The following is a 13352-nucleotide window of genomic DNA, read 5'->3' on the forward strand; positions in this document are numbered from 1 at the left end:
TTTTATCTCATGTATCTGGTTTTACTTTTTACTGTATACGTTTATTACTGACGCTCATGTCCTTTGTTAAAGCACTTTGTATCTATGTTAAGAAAAATGCTATACCAATAAAGTTATTTTTATTATTATTACTACACACACACACAAAAACAACAACTCCAAATGTTCATCAATAAATGAAATTCCAAGTCCACAGAGAAAAATAAAATAGAGTAAAATGAAATATAGAAAGAAAGAAAATGTAATAATAAGATTGGGTGTTAAATTAAAGGCATTACAGTTTCTTTTAGTCCCCAACAGGAATTCAAATAAACAAAATTATGCACACAATTCCTACAATAATCATTTCTCCCTTTACTCACTAAATGCAGCAACAAAGGAGGAAATAAATTAAATAGTGATAATAATAATAATAAATAAGAATACAGGATAAAATATTGCATGAGGCTTGTGAAAACAGTGAGAGACGGTAAGCCACATATGCAAGAGCCAGGAAGGACCATTATTCTAGGAAGTGTTATTATTCTTGCTTATTCTACTATATCCACATTCGCATGCAGTTACAATTTTACAAACTTAACAATATACAGAGTCCTAACTGGATTGTACAGCATATTTCCCCCGTACCTCAGTTTCAGAGTTCACTTTAAAACCATTTGTCTACAAAGCACTTCGTGGATTGGCTCGCTCTTACCTATCTGACCGTCTAATTCCTTAAACCCCACCCAGGTCACTCAGGTCCTCTGACCAGTCATTTCTGGCCGTCCCTCGGGCTCGGTGGAAGCGGGGGGACCGTGCCTTCTCAGTTGCGGGCCCCTGTGGAGCAAACTGCCCCACCACATCAGATCTGCCCCCTCTACTGAGTCGTTCAAAGCACAGCTCATGGCCCACCTCTTTTCTTTGGCTTTTGAACGTGCCTAAATTACTACTGCTAATTGGTCTTTTATCATGGTTGCTGTTAGTTTTTTGCATTACTCATTCATTTCATCGCGCTCTCTGCCTGGGGTATATGCACGATTTTGTTGTCTCTGTTGACCGGTTTTCTTCTGCCTATGTTTGTAAGGCACTTTGGTCAGCTCATGTTGTTTTAAATGTGCTATAGAGAAAAATTTGACTTTGACTTTACTTGTACAAAAACTATCATCAGTCTCTAAATCCAGTGTTGATTTTATTTCTGTTAGTGAAAAATAATCTCACTGGTTGAGTTAATCGTCAGCTCGGGTATGAAAAGTCAGATATCTGACACATCTGTAACACCAGGCTTTATCTTTAGCATGGAAACAGGTCGGATAACTGAGAGCAGATGAGTCAGCAGGCAGAGGAAGCGGGGAAGTGCTTTTTTTATCTCTTTGCTGGCACTGTATCGTCTCAGGTAGCAAAATCCCCACCTTCTGCCCCTGCAAGCAGGTCAAAACAAACGCCTAGAACTATTTTCAGACGCCATGTGAACCAGGTGTGGGTTTGCATCCTCTGAGGCTTGTCTACCCCCCCTCCCCTCCCCCCACCCGCAGGCACAGACCTTCTCCAGGTTGCTGCCCATGAGTTTGGGCACGTCCTGGGCCTGCAGCACTCCCGAGAGCCGGGAGCCATCATGTCCGCATACTACACCTTCTCCTACCCGCTGAGGCTGAGCGAGGACGACAAGCAAGGCATCCAGTACCTGTACGGAGCGCATCCGCAAGTCCTGCCCTCACCGCCACCCCCGCCTCCACCTCCATCAAACCCAGAGACCAACGAGATCGTCATTAATGTGAGTGGAGCTGATGCAACATTTAAAGAACTAATCCTGGGTTGAAATAACTGGTAATTTCAATGAGGAAAAAAAGGCTGTGGCACAAAACATCCAATACCAGGCAAGTGAATGTTTAAGAGTAAAAAGCTCTTAATAAATATTTTCATAAAAATGCACCAAAGCGTACCTGCACACTTGTGTCAAGAAAACTGAAGAAGGCAAGTGTGGAGGTAAAGTTTGGTCTATTGTTGGTCCACCACATTGGTCCAGACTGAAATCTCTCAACAACTATTGGATGGGTAGCCATGAAAGTTTGCACAGACACTCATGGTTCCCACAGGATGAAACCTACTGACTTTGATGATGCTAGCTTTTCATCTAGCGCCACCATGAGGTTGTCATTTAAGTTTTTTAGTGACATTTCTCAACACCTATTGGGTGGATTTCCATGACATTTGTTACAAACACTCAGGATGAACTGTAATAACTTTGGTGATCCTCCAATACTTTGGTTTATGACCAAATACCTGAAAAACTAATGACATTCCCATCTGCCTCAGCTGTACTTTGTGTTTAGTGTTAATCAGCAAATGTTAGCATGATAACATGCTAAACTAAAACGGTAAACCTGATAAACATCAGCATGTTAGCAATGTCCTTGTGAGCATGTTAACATTAGCATTTAGCTCAAAACTACGCTGTGCCTAAGTATAGCCTCACAGAGCTGTTGGCATGGCTGCAGACTCTTTGTATTGTTCTTATTGTCAACAAATCCCCCGAAAAGACCAAAACCAACAATGTGTTAGTCCGCTCAGTAATTTCTTAAAACAGCAGCTCGCTGTAGTTTTTATCAAAAGTTACTCAAACAGGAAGAAATAGTGCATTTGTTGGGGACTATTTTCAGCGGCGGATGAATCCACATTTGGTGTTCTAGTGAGTATTTGGGGCAGCAGGACGGTGTGTTTGGGACTGAATCAGAATAAACTACAGTGTGTGTGTTCATGGTGATGAAGGAACATGTCACCCAGTGTAACAGTGTGGCTCATTGATGTGTTTTTAATAGTTTCGGGACAACAATGGAGCTCTATGGCGCAGAGGAAGAAGACATCCACAGGGAATACTTGTTTGTAGGATCAATTCATTTTTATGGGCTCTGTTGACAAGAAGAAAAACGGTTATGGCGGTGGTTTCTGTGGTTGTGACAAACTTGAATATAGTGAATATCTTTGAAACCACACCACATCATACAAAAGTGTTTTTGAACCATAGATGATAAATGAGGGTCAAAGACAAAAGTATTGTAAGAGTTTCTCACAGTCGAGCACTGAGAAAAGGTTCCACTTTATTTTATTATTTTCTCTTGTAAAACTTGTAACTGAGAGGTTTTTCACTGGACCTTAAGAAGCACAAAAACCCTCTCTACTTTATTTTGGGATCCTTTCAGACAATAAAACGGCTCCTTAACACTTGACACACAGCCCACTGCAATAAAAATCCCTCTTGTTAGAAACTTTACGTTTGCGTGTGGAAATGAAGAAGTGATCTGTCTTGTTTCCAGCCCGACGCCTGCCAGACGGACTTTGATGCTGTGTCTATGATCCGAGGGGAGTTGTTCTTCTTTAAGTCGGGCTACGTTTGGCGCATCAGGGACGGGCATCTGGAGAGCGGTTACCCAGCGCTGGCGTCCCGTCACTGGAGGGGGATTCCCGACAACATCGACGCCGCCTTTGAAGACAAGTCAGGGAATATTTGGTTCTTTCAAGGTGGGTATGAGGACGTTTGAGCTTCTGTTATGTGGTTTATGGTTTCATGTGAACGCAGGATCATCAAGTATCACTTTTAAGCAAGTTTAAACAGGTTTAAAGTGTTAATTAACACAGAGTTGTGAAATTATTGCAATGAAGTCTTTCTGTGAATATTTCCATTAGATGTGGAAAATTTTAGTTATATATTATTGTGATTGTCCTTACTGTGAGGGCCTAAAACACAGATGTTGTCAGGTCACTAAACACCCTCTAGCAGCCATGTTGGATGTCTTCTACTCTTGTGTGGTTATCAACAGCTCTGTTTGTTTGTTCATGCACAAGGCGGACGTTGTAACGTACCTGAACAGACAATGAAACACTTCTGCACCGTTTTGACAGGGAGCAAATAGGTTTATAACTGATACATCTGGCTGAGTTCGTATTTAAAGATAAACTCCCTGATTTTGTTTTAGCAGCAAAGAGAGAAACCAAATCCCCAAACTTTTTCGCAGCTAACTCTTGATGTTTCGAAACTCAAAAAACAATATTGTTTTAAAACATCAAGTGAGTGCAAGCGAATAACAAAAGGACTTGTATCTTATCTTAAAATATATTTGGGAGCAAGCTAACCACTGTATGGTCTGCTAATTACTGCTACCTTCTGATAACATTTTTGAATAGCGCACTAGCTAGCATAACTGGTCGTAGCTAACATTAGCGCCAACATAAACATCAGCTGTCTAGTTACCTAGCTAATTTTGTTTTATTTGCTCTAACCAAGCCCCCAGTAAGGGTACCGTGCTTTGAAGCGAATTTTACATAGTGGCCAAACCGTGGAATTACAACTTCCATGTCCGTCACATGATGCACACTGGCCCCACAAGACTTTTTCCCCATAGACTTACAATGTAACGGTGGTTAATTGTTTGAGCGTCACAACCCCCAGCGAAATGACTCGTTTCACTATCAGAATTAGAGCCATTCGGCCTGATAACATTTGGAAAGTCTATAAGAGCCGCACGATTAAATCATTTTATTGATGATTAGTTTTCATGGATGTAGCTAGCTAGCAATGTAGGAAGATGACATTCCCATTCTTAATCCTGCATACAAAGCTCTGATTGGGCAATTGTTTTTCCAAACGGGCAAACGGCCTTCTAGGAGCACAACACCAGACCTCTGAATTGCTGCCCTGATTTCCGAAAGTCTGTAACCAGGATAGAAACCTTTGTTTGACATTTTCCTGGGGGGAAATAGAGACAAGACAGTATATCACTATTTAGAAACACATTTCTGACTCAGAACATGACTGAATGGATCTTAATTTAAGCGACACAACAACTTACTTGTTTCTTATTTAGAAATATTAGAGTTATATAATAATTTATCTCTATCTATCTAAGCAGAGAGTCTCAACTGTAGAAAATGCTGTAGTTAATATAGAAAAACATCAAAGCAGTAGCATTAAGTCAGTGTGTAAAATAGCAGCAGCTGCACAAAGACGAATGAGAAAGATTAGATTTACCAACAAGAGTTAAATGGCGTCCATTGTTCACCATCTCTCTCGGCAGGTGAGAACTACTGGGTGTTCGATGCTGAGAAGCAGATCAGAGGGCCGGAGTCCATCAGGAGTTTGGGTCTGACGGTGTCCGGGATCCAGGCGTCACTGCGCTGGGGCCACGACTCCAACTACAACACCTACTTCTTCAAATCAGGCAGCTACTGGAGGTTCAGCCCCCGCGAGAACCGAGTCGAGTCCGCCTACCCGCGCAGCATGCAGGACTGGAGCGGCATCCCCGACGACGTGGACGCCGCTTTCAGGGACATCTACGGTACATTAAGAGCTCCTGTTTGGGGTTGAAAAAGTTAGTAGTTAGTTGCAACGAGATTTCAATACTCCAAGACTGATGTGTTCACGTTGAGGCTGCGGATTCGTCAGTTTTAAAAATCAGCACTCCTTTTCCTCCAACCCTATATAGAGTGCTTAAACCCTGGGACAGAATCTTACCAAATGAGGGTCCGTGGTCTAATTTGTTTCAGTTTAGGGGTCCTTGATGTGAACCACAGTAGGGCTGGGCGATATCACCTGAAATTCGGGTGACTTGGTATTTAATTACAATTGCTTAAAACTGTTATGCCAAACAATACAAGATCAACTTTCTCTGTTGTGAATGAACACAGCAGAAGCTCACATTGACTGACACTGACTTGGGTGCATTAAAGGGCTAAATTACAAATGACAGCCTGTTTAAAGAGATTTACCAAACATACTGACATTACTTAACCTTAGTGCACAAATGCCCCAGTACGTAGCACTAAAGTCAGTGGTGGAAGAAGAATTCAGATCCTTTTCTTAAGTAAAAGTACCAATACAACAATGTAAAAATACTCCTTTACAAGTACAAGTCCTGCATTCAAAATCCTAGTTAATCCTAAATATTATCAGCTAAATGTACTAAAAGTATCAAAAGTAAAAGTACGCATTCAGCAATAAAATGTCCCTATTGAGGGATATATAATTATATATGACATTATTAGATTATTAATACTGATGCATCAATGTGTTGCAGCATTTTAATGTTGTAACTGCTTGAGGTGGAGCTAGTTTTAACAACTTTATATACAGTTAGCTAGTTTTAACTTTGTTATATACGGTTAGCTAGTTGTAACTACTTTATATTCAGTTAGCTAGTTTTAACTTCTTTATATACAGTTAGCTAGTTTTAACAACTTTATATACAGTTAGCTAGTTTTAACAACTTCATATACAGTTAGCTAGTTTTAACAACTTTATATTCAGTTAGCTAGTTTTAACTTTGTTATATACAGTTAGCTAGTTTTAACAACTTTATATTCAGTTAGCTAGTTTTAACTTCTTTATATACAGTTAGCTAGTTTTAACAACTTTATATACAGTTAGCTAGTTTTAACAACTTTATATAGCCTACAGTTAGCTAGTTTTAACTTCGTTATATACAGTTAGCTAGTTTTAACTTCTTTATATACAGTTAGCTAGTTTTAACTTCTTTATATACAGTTAGCTAGTTTTAACTTCTTTATGAACAGTTAGCTAGTTTTAACAACTTCATATACAGTTAGCTAGTTGTAACTACTTTATATACAGTTAGCTAGTTGTAACTACTTTATATACAATTAGCTAGTTTTAACAACTTTTTATACAGTTAGCTAGTTTTAACAACTTTATATTCAGTTAGCTAGTTTTAACTTCTTTATATACAGTTAGCTAGTTGTAACTACTTTATATTCAGTTAGCTAGTTTTAACTGCTTTATATACAGTTAGCTAGTTTTAACTGCTTTATATACAGTTAGCTAGTTTTAACTGCTTTAAATACAGTTAGCTAGTTTAGTCCAGTGGTTCCCAACCTAGGGGTCAGGCCCCTCCAAAGGGTCACCAGATAAATCTGAGGGGTCGTGAGATGATTAATGGGAGAGGAAAGAAGAAAAAACAACGTTCTGATACACAAATCTGTTTTCAGATTTGCTGTTTTTTCTGAAATATTGGATATTTTTTCTTCTTTGGGCCTCAAATAGTTATATGAATGAAAAATGAAGTTTAGAGGGGAAATGTCTTTTTGGTGTAACTGATAACTCATACACTGTTTTGTAAAGTGTTTGGAACCACTGGTTTAACAATTAATTGTATTTTAAGAGCTTATTTCTTTTAAATGTAAAATCTTTATTTGAAAAGTAACTAGTAACTATAGCTGTAAAATAAATGTAGTGGAATAAAAAGTATAACATTTGCCTCTGACATATAATGGAGTAGACGTATAAAGTAGCAGAAAATGGAAATACTCACGTAAAGTACAAGCATCTTAAAATTGTACTTAAGCACAGAACTTGAGTAAATATACTTAATTACTTTCCACCACCAACTAAAGTTACCTTACAAACTTAAATCAGGGGATACTGTCCTAGTCACATATCTGCACAGACTACTACTGAACAAACTGCATTGTGCATTTTAAGTATTTGAGTATGAATATCACTAAGTTCTTTAAACTCATGCTGTTTTGGGGTTTTTTTTTACAGCTGACTTGCAATGACTTTGCATGATTCCTGAGACTGACTATTTACACACAGATTTCACAGTATGTGTTTTCTATCTTTCAGGCTACGCTCACTTTATCCGAGGACGACAGTACTGGAAATTCGATCCTGTTGGCATGAACTCTTTGGAGGGCTACCCTCGCTACATCGGCATGGATTTTTTCGGTTGTAGAAACATGTGAGTCTTTTAACTGTGGAGAATCAGATTAACAGATTTTTTTTTTTTGTGAAAACGAAGAGGAGTTTTTTGGAACAGAGATGTTTGTATGTTCATCCTGCAGATTCAAGGGGAGGAGACAACCTCCTTTAAATCTGTTTATGCTTTACTCCATTTTACTCAGATCAATTTCACCTTCTTCTCAGGAAAACCAAGGTATGTTTCCTCAGACTCGGCACCTCCTGTGCAGCTATACTCATATTTATTTTGCACATTTTGTCACCACACGGCTGAGATCTGGGCCCTGTATTAATGATGCGTGATGCTGATGTGAACTGCATCGTTCTCACTTCCTGTCTTTGAGCCTGAAATTGAGATTTTCGACAGATTTCGGTTCACAGACTGTCTTACTCCCTGTAGTGGATGTTTTTCATTTCAAGCGTTTTGTTTTTTCATCATGGATGGAACTGCTGATCCTCAAGTGTTTGAAGAGTGACATCAAACTTAAAGCTGCAGAAGGTAGATTTGTGCATTATTTGCTGTAGATGGCAGCGAGAGTTAACCTTTGTTTTAATACTGTAACTTTAAACCCAGAAATCATTCAACATGGTGTTGGTAAACAGGCATCATCCACTCTCATGCTGTAATGTGTCACCAATAGTCAAGTTTCCACCCAAATGTAGCACAAATTTTAACAGAATTTCCAGGATATCGGCTAAAGAAAATGCAAATTAACACGCGATTCCATCCACTACGCAAATATTAGGAGTTGGGTACGTCGAGATAAACAATTCTCCATTAAATCAGTGCAGAAGAAGAAGAAACAATGGGTAACCATGCAACCAATGTTATGGTTGCATTTATGTTAATTTCATGTATTCATTTGTGGAACAGTCTCCTCATCGCTCCACACGGCTCTGATGTTTTCGCCTGCCGCTATTGTTCGTCTTTTCATTTCTTTGAGTCACATGCCTCATGTACGTCATGATTTACTCACCAAGTCCGTTTCCATTGCACTTCATCGCATTTTCTTATCACCGATACGTCAACTTTTCCACCTCAGCCGAGCATAAAAGCTTTTTTGCGGTATTTCAGTTTTAGGTTTTTCTTTTTTAATTTCTGGCGTTTCCACTCAGGTTTTTTATACTCAAATTGTAAATGCACATAAAAACAGGTGGATGGAAATGCACTTAACGACACATAAATTGTGCGTCTGACCACCAGCAAACTGTCTTGACAGTGCTGGCCTTTGATAGGACGAAGAGTCAAAAATGAAGAAAGCTATCATATTAGCCATTCAGTTTCATGTAAACTTGCTCTGACGAATGAAAAGCAAACGCCAATACAGCTTTCCTTTTCGTATCGATTTTGCTACGAATGAAACTTGCCATAACCAAAAAGGTACCCTGCCCCCTCCATCAACAGGGCACCACCAGCGATGGAAGAAGTATTCAGATCCTTTCCTAAAAGTACTAATACCACACTGTGAAAAATTCCCACTACAAGTAAAAGTCCTACATTCAAAACCTACTAACCCTAACCCTACTTTACTTAAGTAAAAGTATGTAAGTATTATCAGCCAAATTTACTTAAAGTGTGACAGTAAAAGTCGTCACTGTGCAGTAAAACGCTCCCTGTCAGTGTTTTATTATATCTGATGTTTCTGGATTCATATTCCTGCTGCATTAATATGTGTGTTGCATTTTACTGCTGCAGATGTTTCAGGTTGAGCTCATTTTAACTGCTTTATATACTGTTGGGTAGTTTAATCTGCAGCAATGCATCATGGTCTATAAGATCATCATGTGTTTGTAGCGTCGCTGTCCTGCGAGAACCACGTATCTCTAAAAAGTTTTCCTGAGCTCAGAGAAACAGCCTGTTTTCAGCTCTGTGACGATGCGTTTCCCAGCTGATCCGAGGGGGGGTTAAAGAGTTTATTCAGCTTCAGGAGGAGGAGAGTTTTCTCAGCACATGAAGGAAACTCTTCATCCTTCAGCTCATCACAAACATCTGGAGGACAGGAAGGGGATGAAAAACTGTAACCTGCAAAGTAACTAAAGCTGTCAGACAAATGTAGTGGAGTAAACAACACAATATTTGGTTCTTAGATGTAGTGGAGAAGAAGTGTAAAGTTGCATAAAATGGAAATACTTAAGTAAAGTACAAATACCTCAAATGTTTACATAAGTAGCCTACAGTACTTGAGTAAATGTACTTAGTTACATCCCACCATCTAATTAAGGAAGGACATGATATTAATTTTGCTGTGTCACTTTCAGGCACTTGTTTGAGTCTGCCAGTCAAAAGCAAAGGAGGCAGGATTTTAACTTTTCCCAGAAGGAAAGTCCCGATGTTACTGTAGTGTCACCAGCAACCGTCTAAATATCTAAACATGTTCTTTTCCATCGTCTGCATGTTATATGAGAGCTTTAGAGACGAGGAAGCAGAATGCAAAAGTCAACCAGTAGAAGCTTTTGTCGCAGTGGTTCACATTAATGAAGGGTTAGAGCAATGGTTAGTGTTCGGGTCTGCCAGAACCTGGAGGAGGAGGACATTTATACACAGGGGACGGGAGGGGAGGGGACGCCTGAGAGGCTGAATTAAGGGCAAGAAAATCCCAATTCTCCTGCCAAGGAGGAGGACCTTCATCTAGTTTCTTCTAAACGTAACGTTGCTTTGGGTAATGTTGTCTCTCTAAGTAAAAGAGTTAGTGATTGGTGATGACGTTCTGTCATTATTGGTGATTTCAGCGTGTTTAAGAGAAGGTTTTGTATATATTTTTTTATATTTGGGCAAATGTAGAAGGTTTGAATAAGTAGAGATCGGATGCTTCTCTCTGCTGCTGTGTGTGATTTAGGCTGATAACACGTCTGACTTTTTACATTAAACCTTTCCTCGTGTATCTTTTAGATGTTATTTTACTTTTCTTCACTGAAAAAATTCCTGCATTTCATACAATATGGAGCCTCAGAGAAACGAGTTGTTCACGGGTGAAGAAAAGGTGATAACATCACTGTAAGTCATGTTTTGATGTCACTCTTCTAACATGATGGTTGTTGGTAATCACTCACCAGCGTGCAGGCCTCTGTGGCAGTAAAAAAGCTCCAGGGCGCCATCTAGAGCGCAACACCGTCGTCCTGCAGGAGAAGTGTGATATTTCCTGAGAATGTCCTCATATTTTGTGATGAAGTCATCGCTCGTCTATAACATAACACGGTGCTCTATTCCGGTTGGTCACTGTGACACATTCAGGGACAGCAGCTGCTGCGTGGATCGGCGGTTCTCCACCTGGTCGGTTAGTCACTCCCAAAAACAAACTGCTGGCTTTAATCAATCTTTAGATCAATCACATAGACCACTAGCTGGATGGCAGTGGTGGAAAGTTACAAAGTACCTTTACTCAAGTATGACTTTGAGATACTTGACTTGAGTATTTCCATTTTGTACTAATTTATACTCCTACTCCACTACATTTCAGAGACAAATATTTTCCTTTTTCTTCACTACATTTATCAGCTGTAGTTAATAATCAGTTTTAAGATTAAAGTTTTACATTAAAAAAGATCAAAGCTGTCCCAAATCCTGTATACTGTTGTTACAGTTAGTAATCAAAAAGTCAACATACTTTATCATTTTATACTAACAGGAGATGATTCAATACGTGCAACGTCAATTAAACTGCGACTTTGAAACATCAAAAGGTTTTTCCTAACATTTAATACTTACTTTTTGTTTTCCAAGATCCTTCTGGAGCTGTTTCACCACCATCCACAATTTACGTTAATGTTTTCCAGCTGTGAGCGGCTCCTCCATTTCCTTTGTGCATTGCATTGTGGGAGAATAGCATCCATCAACAGCACACTTAAAAAAATGGCCGTATTTAGTATGCACTGTGTCTGGTTTGAGTGTACTTCATCTTGTCACTTTTCCAGTGTGAACACGCTATATACTAAAAACCTGCTTAGAAATAGTATGTAGTCTGGATTTGGGCCATATGTTAAAATTTGCCACCCGGCCACCCAACAATTGGCGATTACTGATATATTTACACAGGTGTGTGTGTGTGTGTGTGTGTGCGCGCTGGGTTAGCTCGCTGAACAAGAGTCTCACTCGTTCTTCAGAGGCAGACAATTAAATTAGAAAAATAAAATGACAAAAATCGCCCAAAAAAACCCCAAAACAACCAGCGATGCACTGAGCCAGTTGTCGATATATTCGTCCAACAACCCTAGTGTGAACCAGTGGTTTCCAAGCTTTTTGGCTTGTGACCTCTCATTAAACAGCCGGTATCTGGTTGGGGCCCCTTGTTGTGTTTATGATGTCTATGATTTGTTAGCAGTTCCACCAAAGAGACATTTCCCCTCTAAACGTCTCGCATTGTTTCATTTAAATAACTGTTTGAGGCTCAAAGAGGTCAGATTATCCAATATTTCACAAAAAAGATCAGGGGAAAATCCATAAAAGTAATATAAATTTGTTAGCAGAACTTTGTTTTTTCTTCTTTCCTCTCCCATTAATCATCTCACGACCCCTCAGATTCATATCTTGTGGCCCTTTGGAGGGGCCCGACCCCTAGGTTGGGAACCACTGGCCTAAACTAGCTAACTGTATATAAAGTAGTTAAAACTAGCTCCACCTCGAGCAGCTACAACAGTAAAATGCTGCTCTAACATCGATGCATCAGTATTAACAATATAATAATGTAATGTATAATAATATATCACTCACAGGAACATTTTACTGGTGAACGAGTACTTCTACTTTTGATACTCCAAGCACATTTTGCTGATAATACTATTCTTTTACTTAAGTAGGATTTTGAATTCGGGACTTTTACATGTAATGAAGTATTTTTACAGTGTTGTATTGGTACTTTTATTTAATAAAGGTATTTGAATGCTTCTTCCACCACTGCTGGATAGTGACAGGATCTCATGGACCCTAAAAACTCACGTGACGACCTCTTTGTGGGTCAGGACACCCAGGTTGAGAACCGCAGTGTCCCTGGTTGCAGCACTTGAAATGTGAAGGCTCAGTTCAGACTGTCGTGTTCTTCAGATGTTAGTTTTTCAGTGCAGGACACTGACGAGTCGTTACAGTTTTCATCATTCAAACTTTGTTGTTGTTGTTTGATTCATTTCTACAACTCATTTCAAGTGTTAATCAGTGAACTCTGACTGCTTTGAAAAAATATATTTATACACAGACAACTTAGTAAAGGTTTGTTGTACATACATGTCTTTGATTATAATTTTTTTTTTACTCAGCCTATACGCTGTACATTTAAATGTATGAACTGTGTGTTGTTTACTTTCTAATAAAACCATAACCTTTTTACCAAACAGCTGCCTCTGGAGAGATTACAGCTAATTCACCACGGAAACTTTAAAACTAGACATACTCTACATACTCTATTAATATTTTATTAAATATATAGTTTTTTTTAAATGTTTTTCTACCCGAAAAGTGAAAATGTCACTTTTTTGACCAACTTACCGCACTTTAATCTTTGTGCTGAATGAGAAAAATATGTATATTTAAAAAAAATCTGAATAATTTTCTTGACGTTACTAATAATTATCAATTTTTGTAAAAACATTACATTTATTGCGCATTAGACTTCGAAATCAAAGTATATCTTTTATA

The 13352-nt window shown here is 38.8% G+C and overlaps 1 protein-coding gene and 1 long non-coding RNA gene across 2 annotated transcripts in view; one reads left to right on the top strand and one right to left on the bottom strand.

Annotated features, from left to right (window-relative positions):
* Window positions 1–13048, top strand: part of mmp11a (matrix metallopeptidase 11a) — a 35143-nt gene extending 22095 nt beyond the window's left edge. The window contains exons 5-8 of the mRNA XM_044195198.1: window positions 1512–1750; window positions 3291–3495; window positions 5049–5309; window positions 7613–13048. Of these exons, the coding sequence (XP_044051133.1) occupies window positions 1512–1750; window positions 3291–3495; window positions 5049–5309; window positions 7613–7731 (824 nt within the window). The 3' untranslated portion in view covers window positions 7732–13048. The remainder of the gene's footprint in view (window positions 1–1511; window positions 1751–3290; window positions 3496–5048; window positions 5310–7612) is intronic.
* Window positions 4496–5140, bottom strand: LOC122875741. Its single transcript, XR_006377900.1, has 2 exons — window positions 5003–5140; window positions 4496–4720 (listed from the first exon to the last, which is right to left on the bottom strand). It is a non-coding gene; the product is annotated as an uncharacterized LOC122875741 (long non-coding RNA).
* Window positions 13049–13352: the final 304 nt, after the last annotated feature.

This window comes from Siniperca chuatsi, linkage group LG5 (genome assembly GCF_020085105.1).
Source record: "Siniperca chuatsi isolate FFG_IHB_CAS linkage group LG5, ASM2008510v1, whole genome shotgun sequence".
Lineage (NCBI taxonomy): Eukaryota > Metazoa > Chordata > Actinopteri > Centrarchiformes > Sinipercidae > Siniperca > Siniperca chuatsi.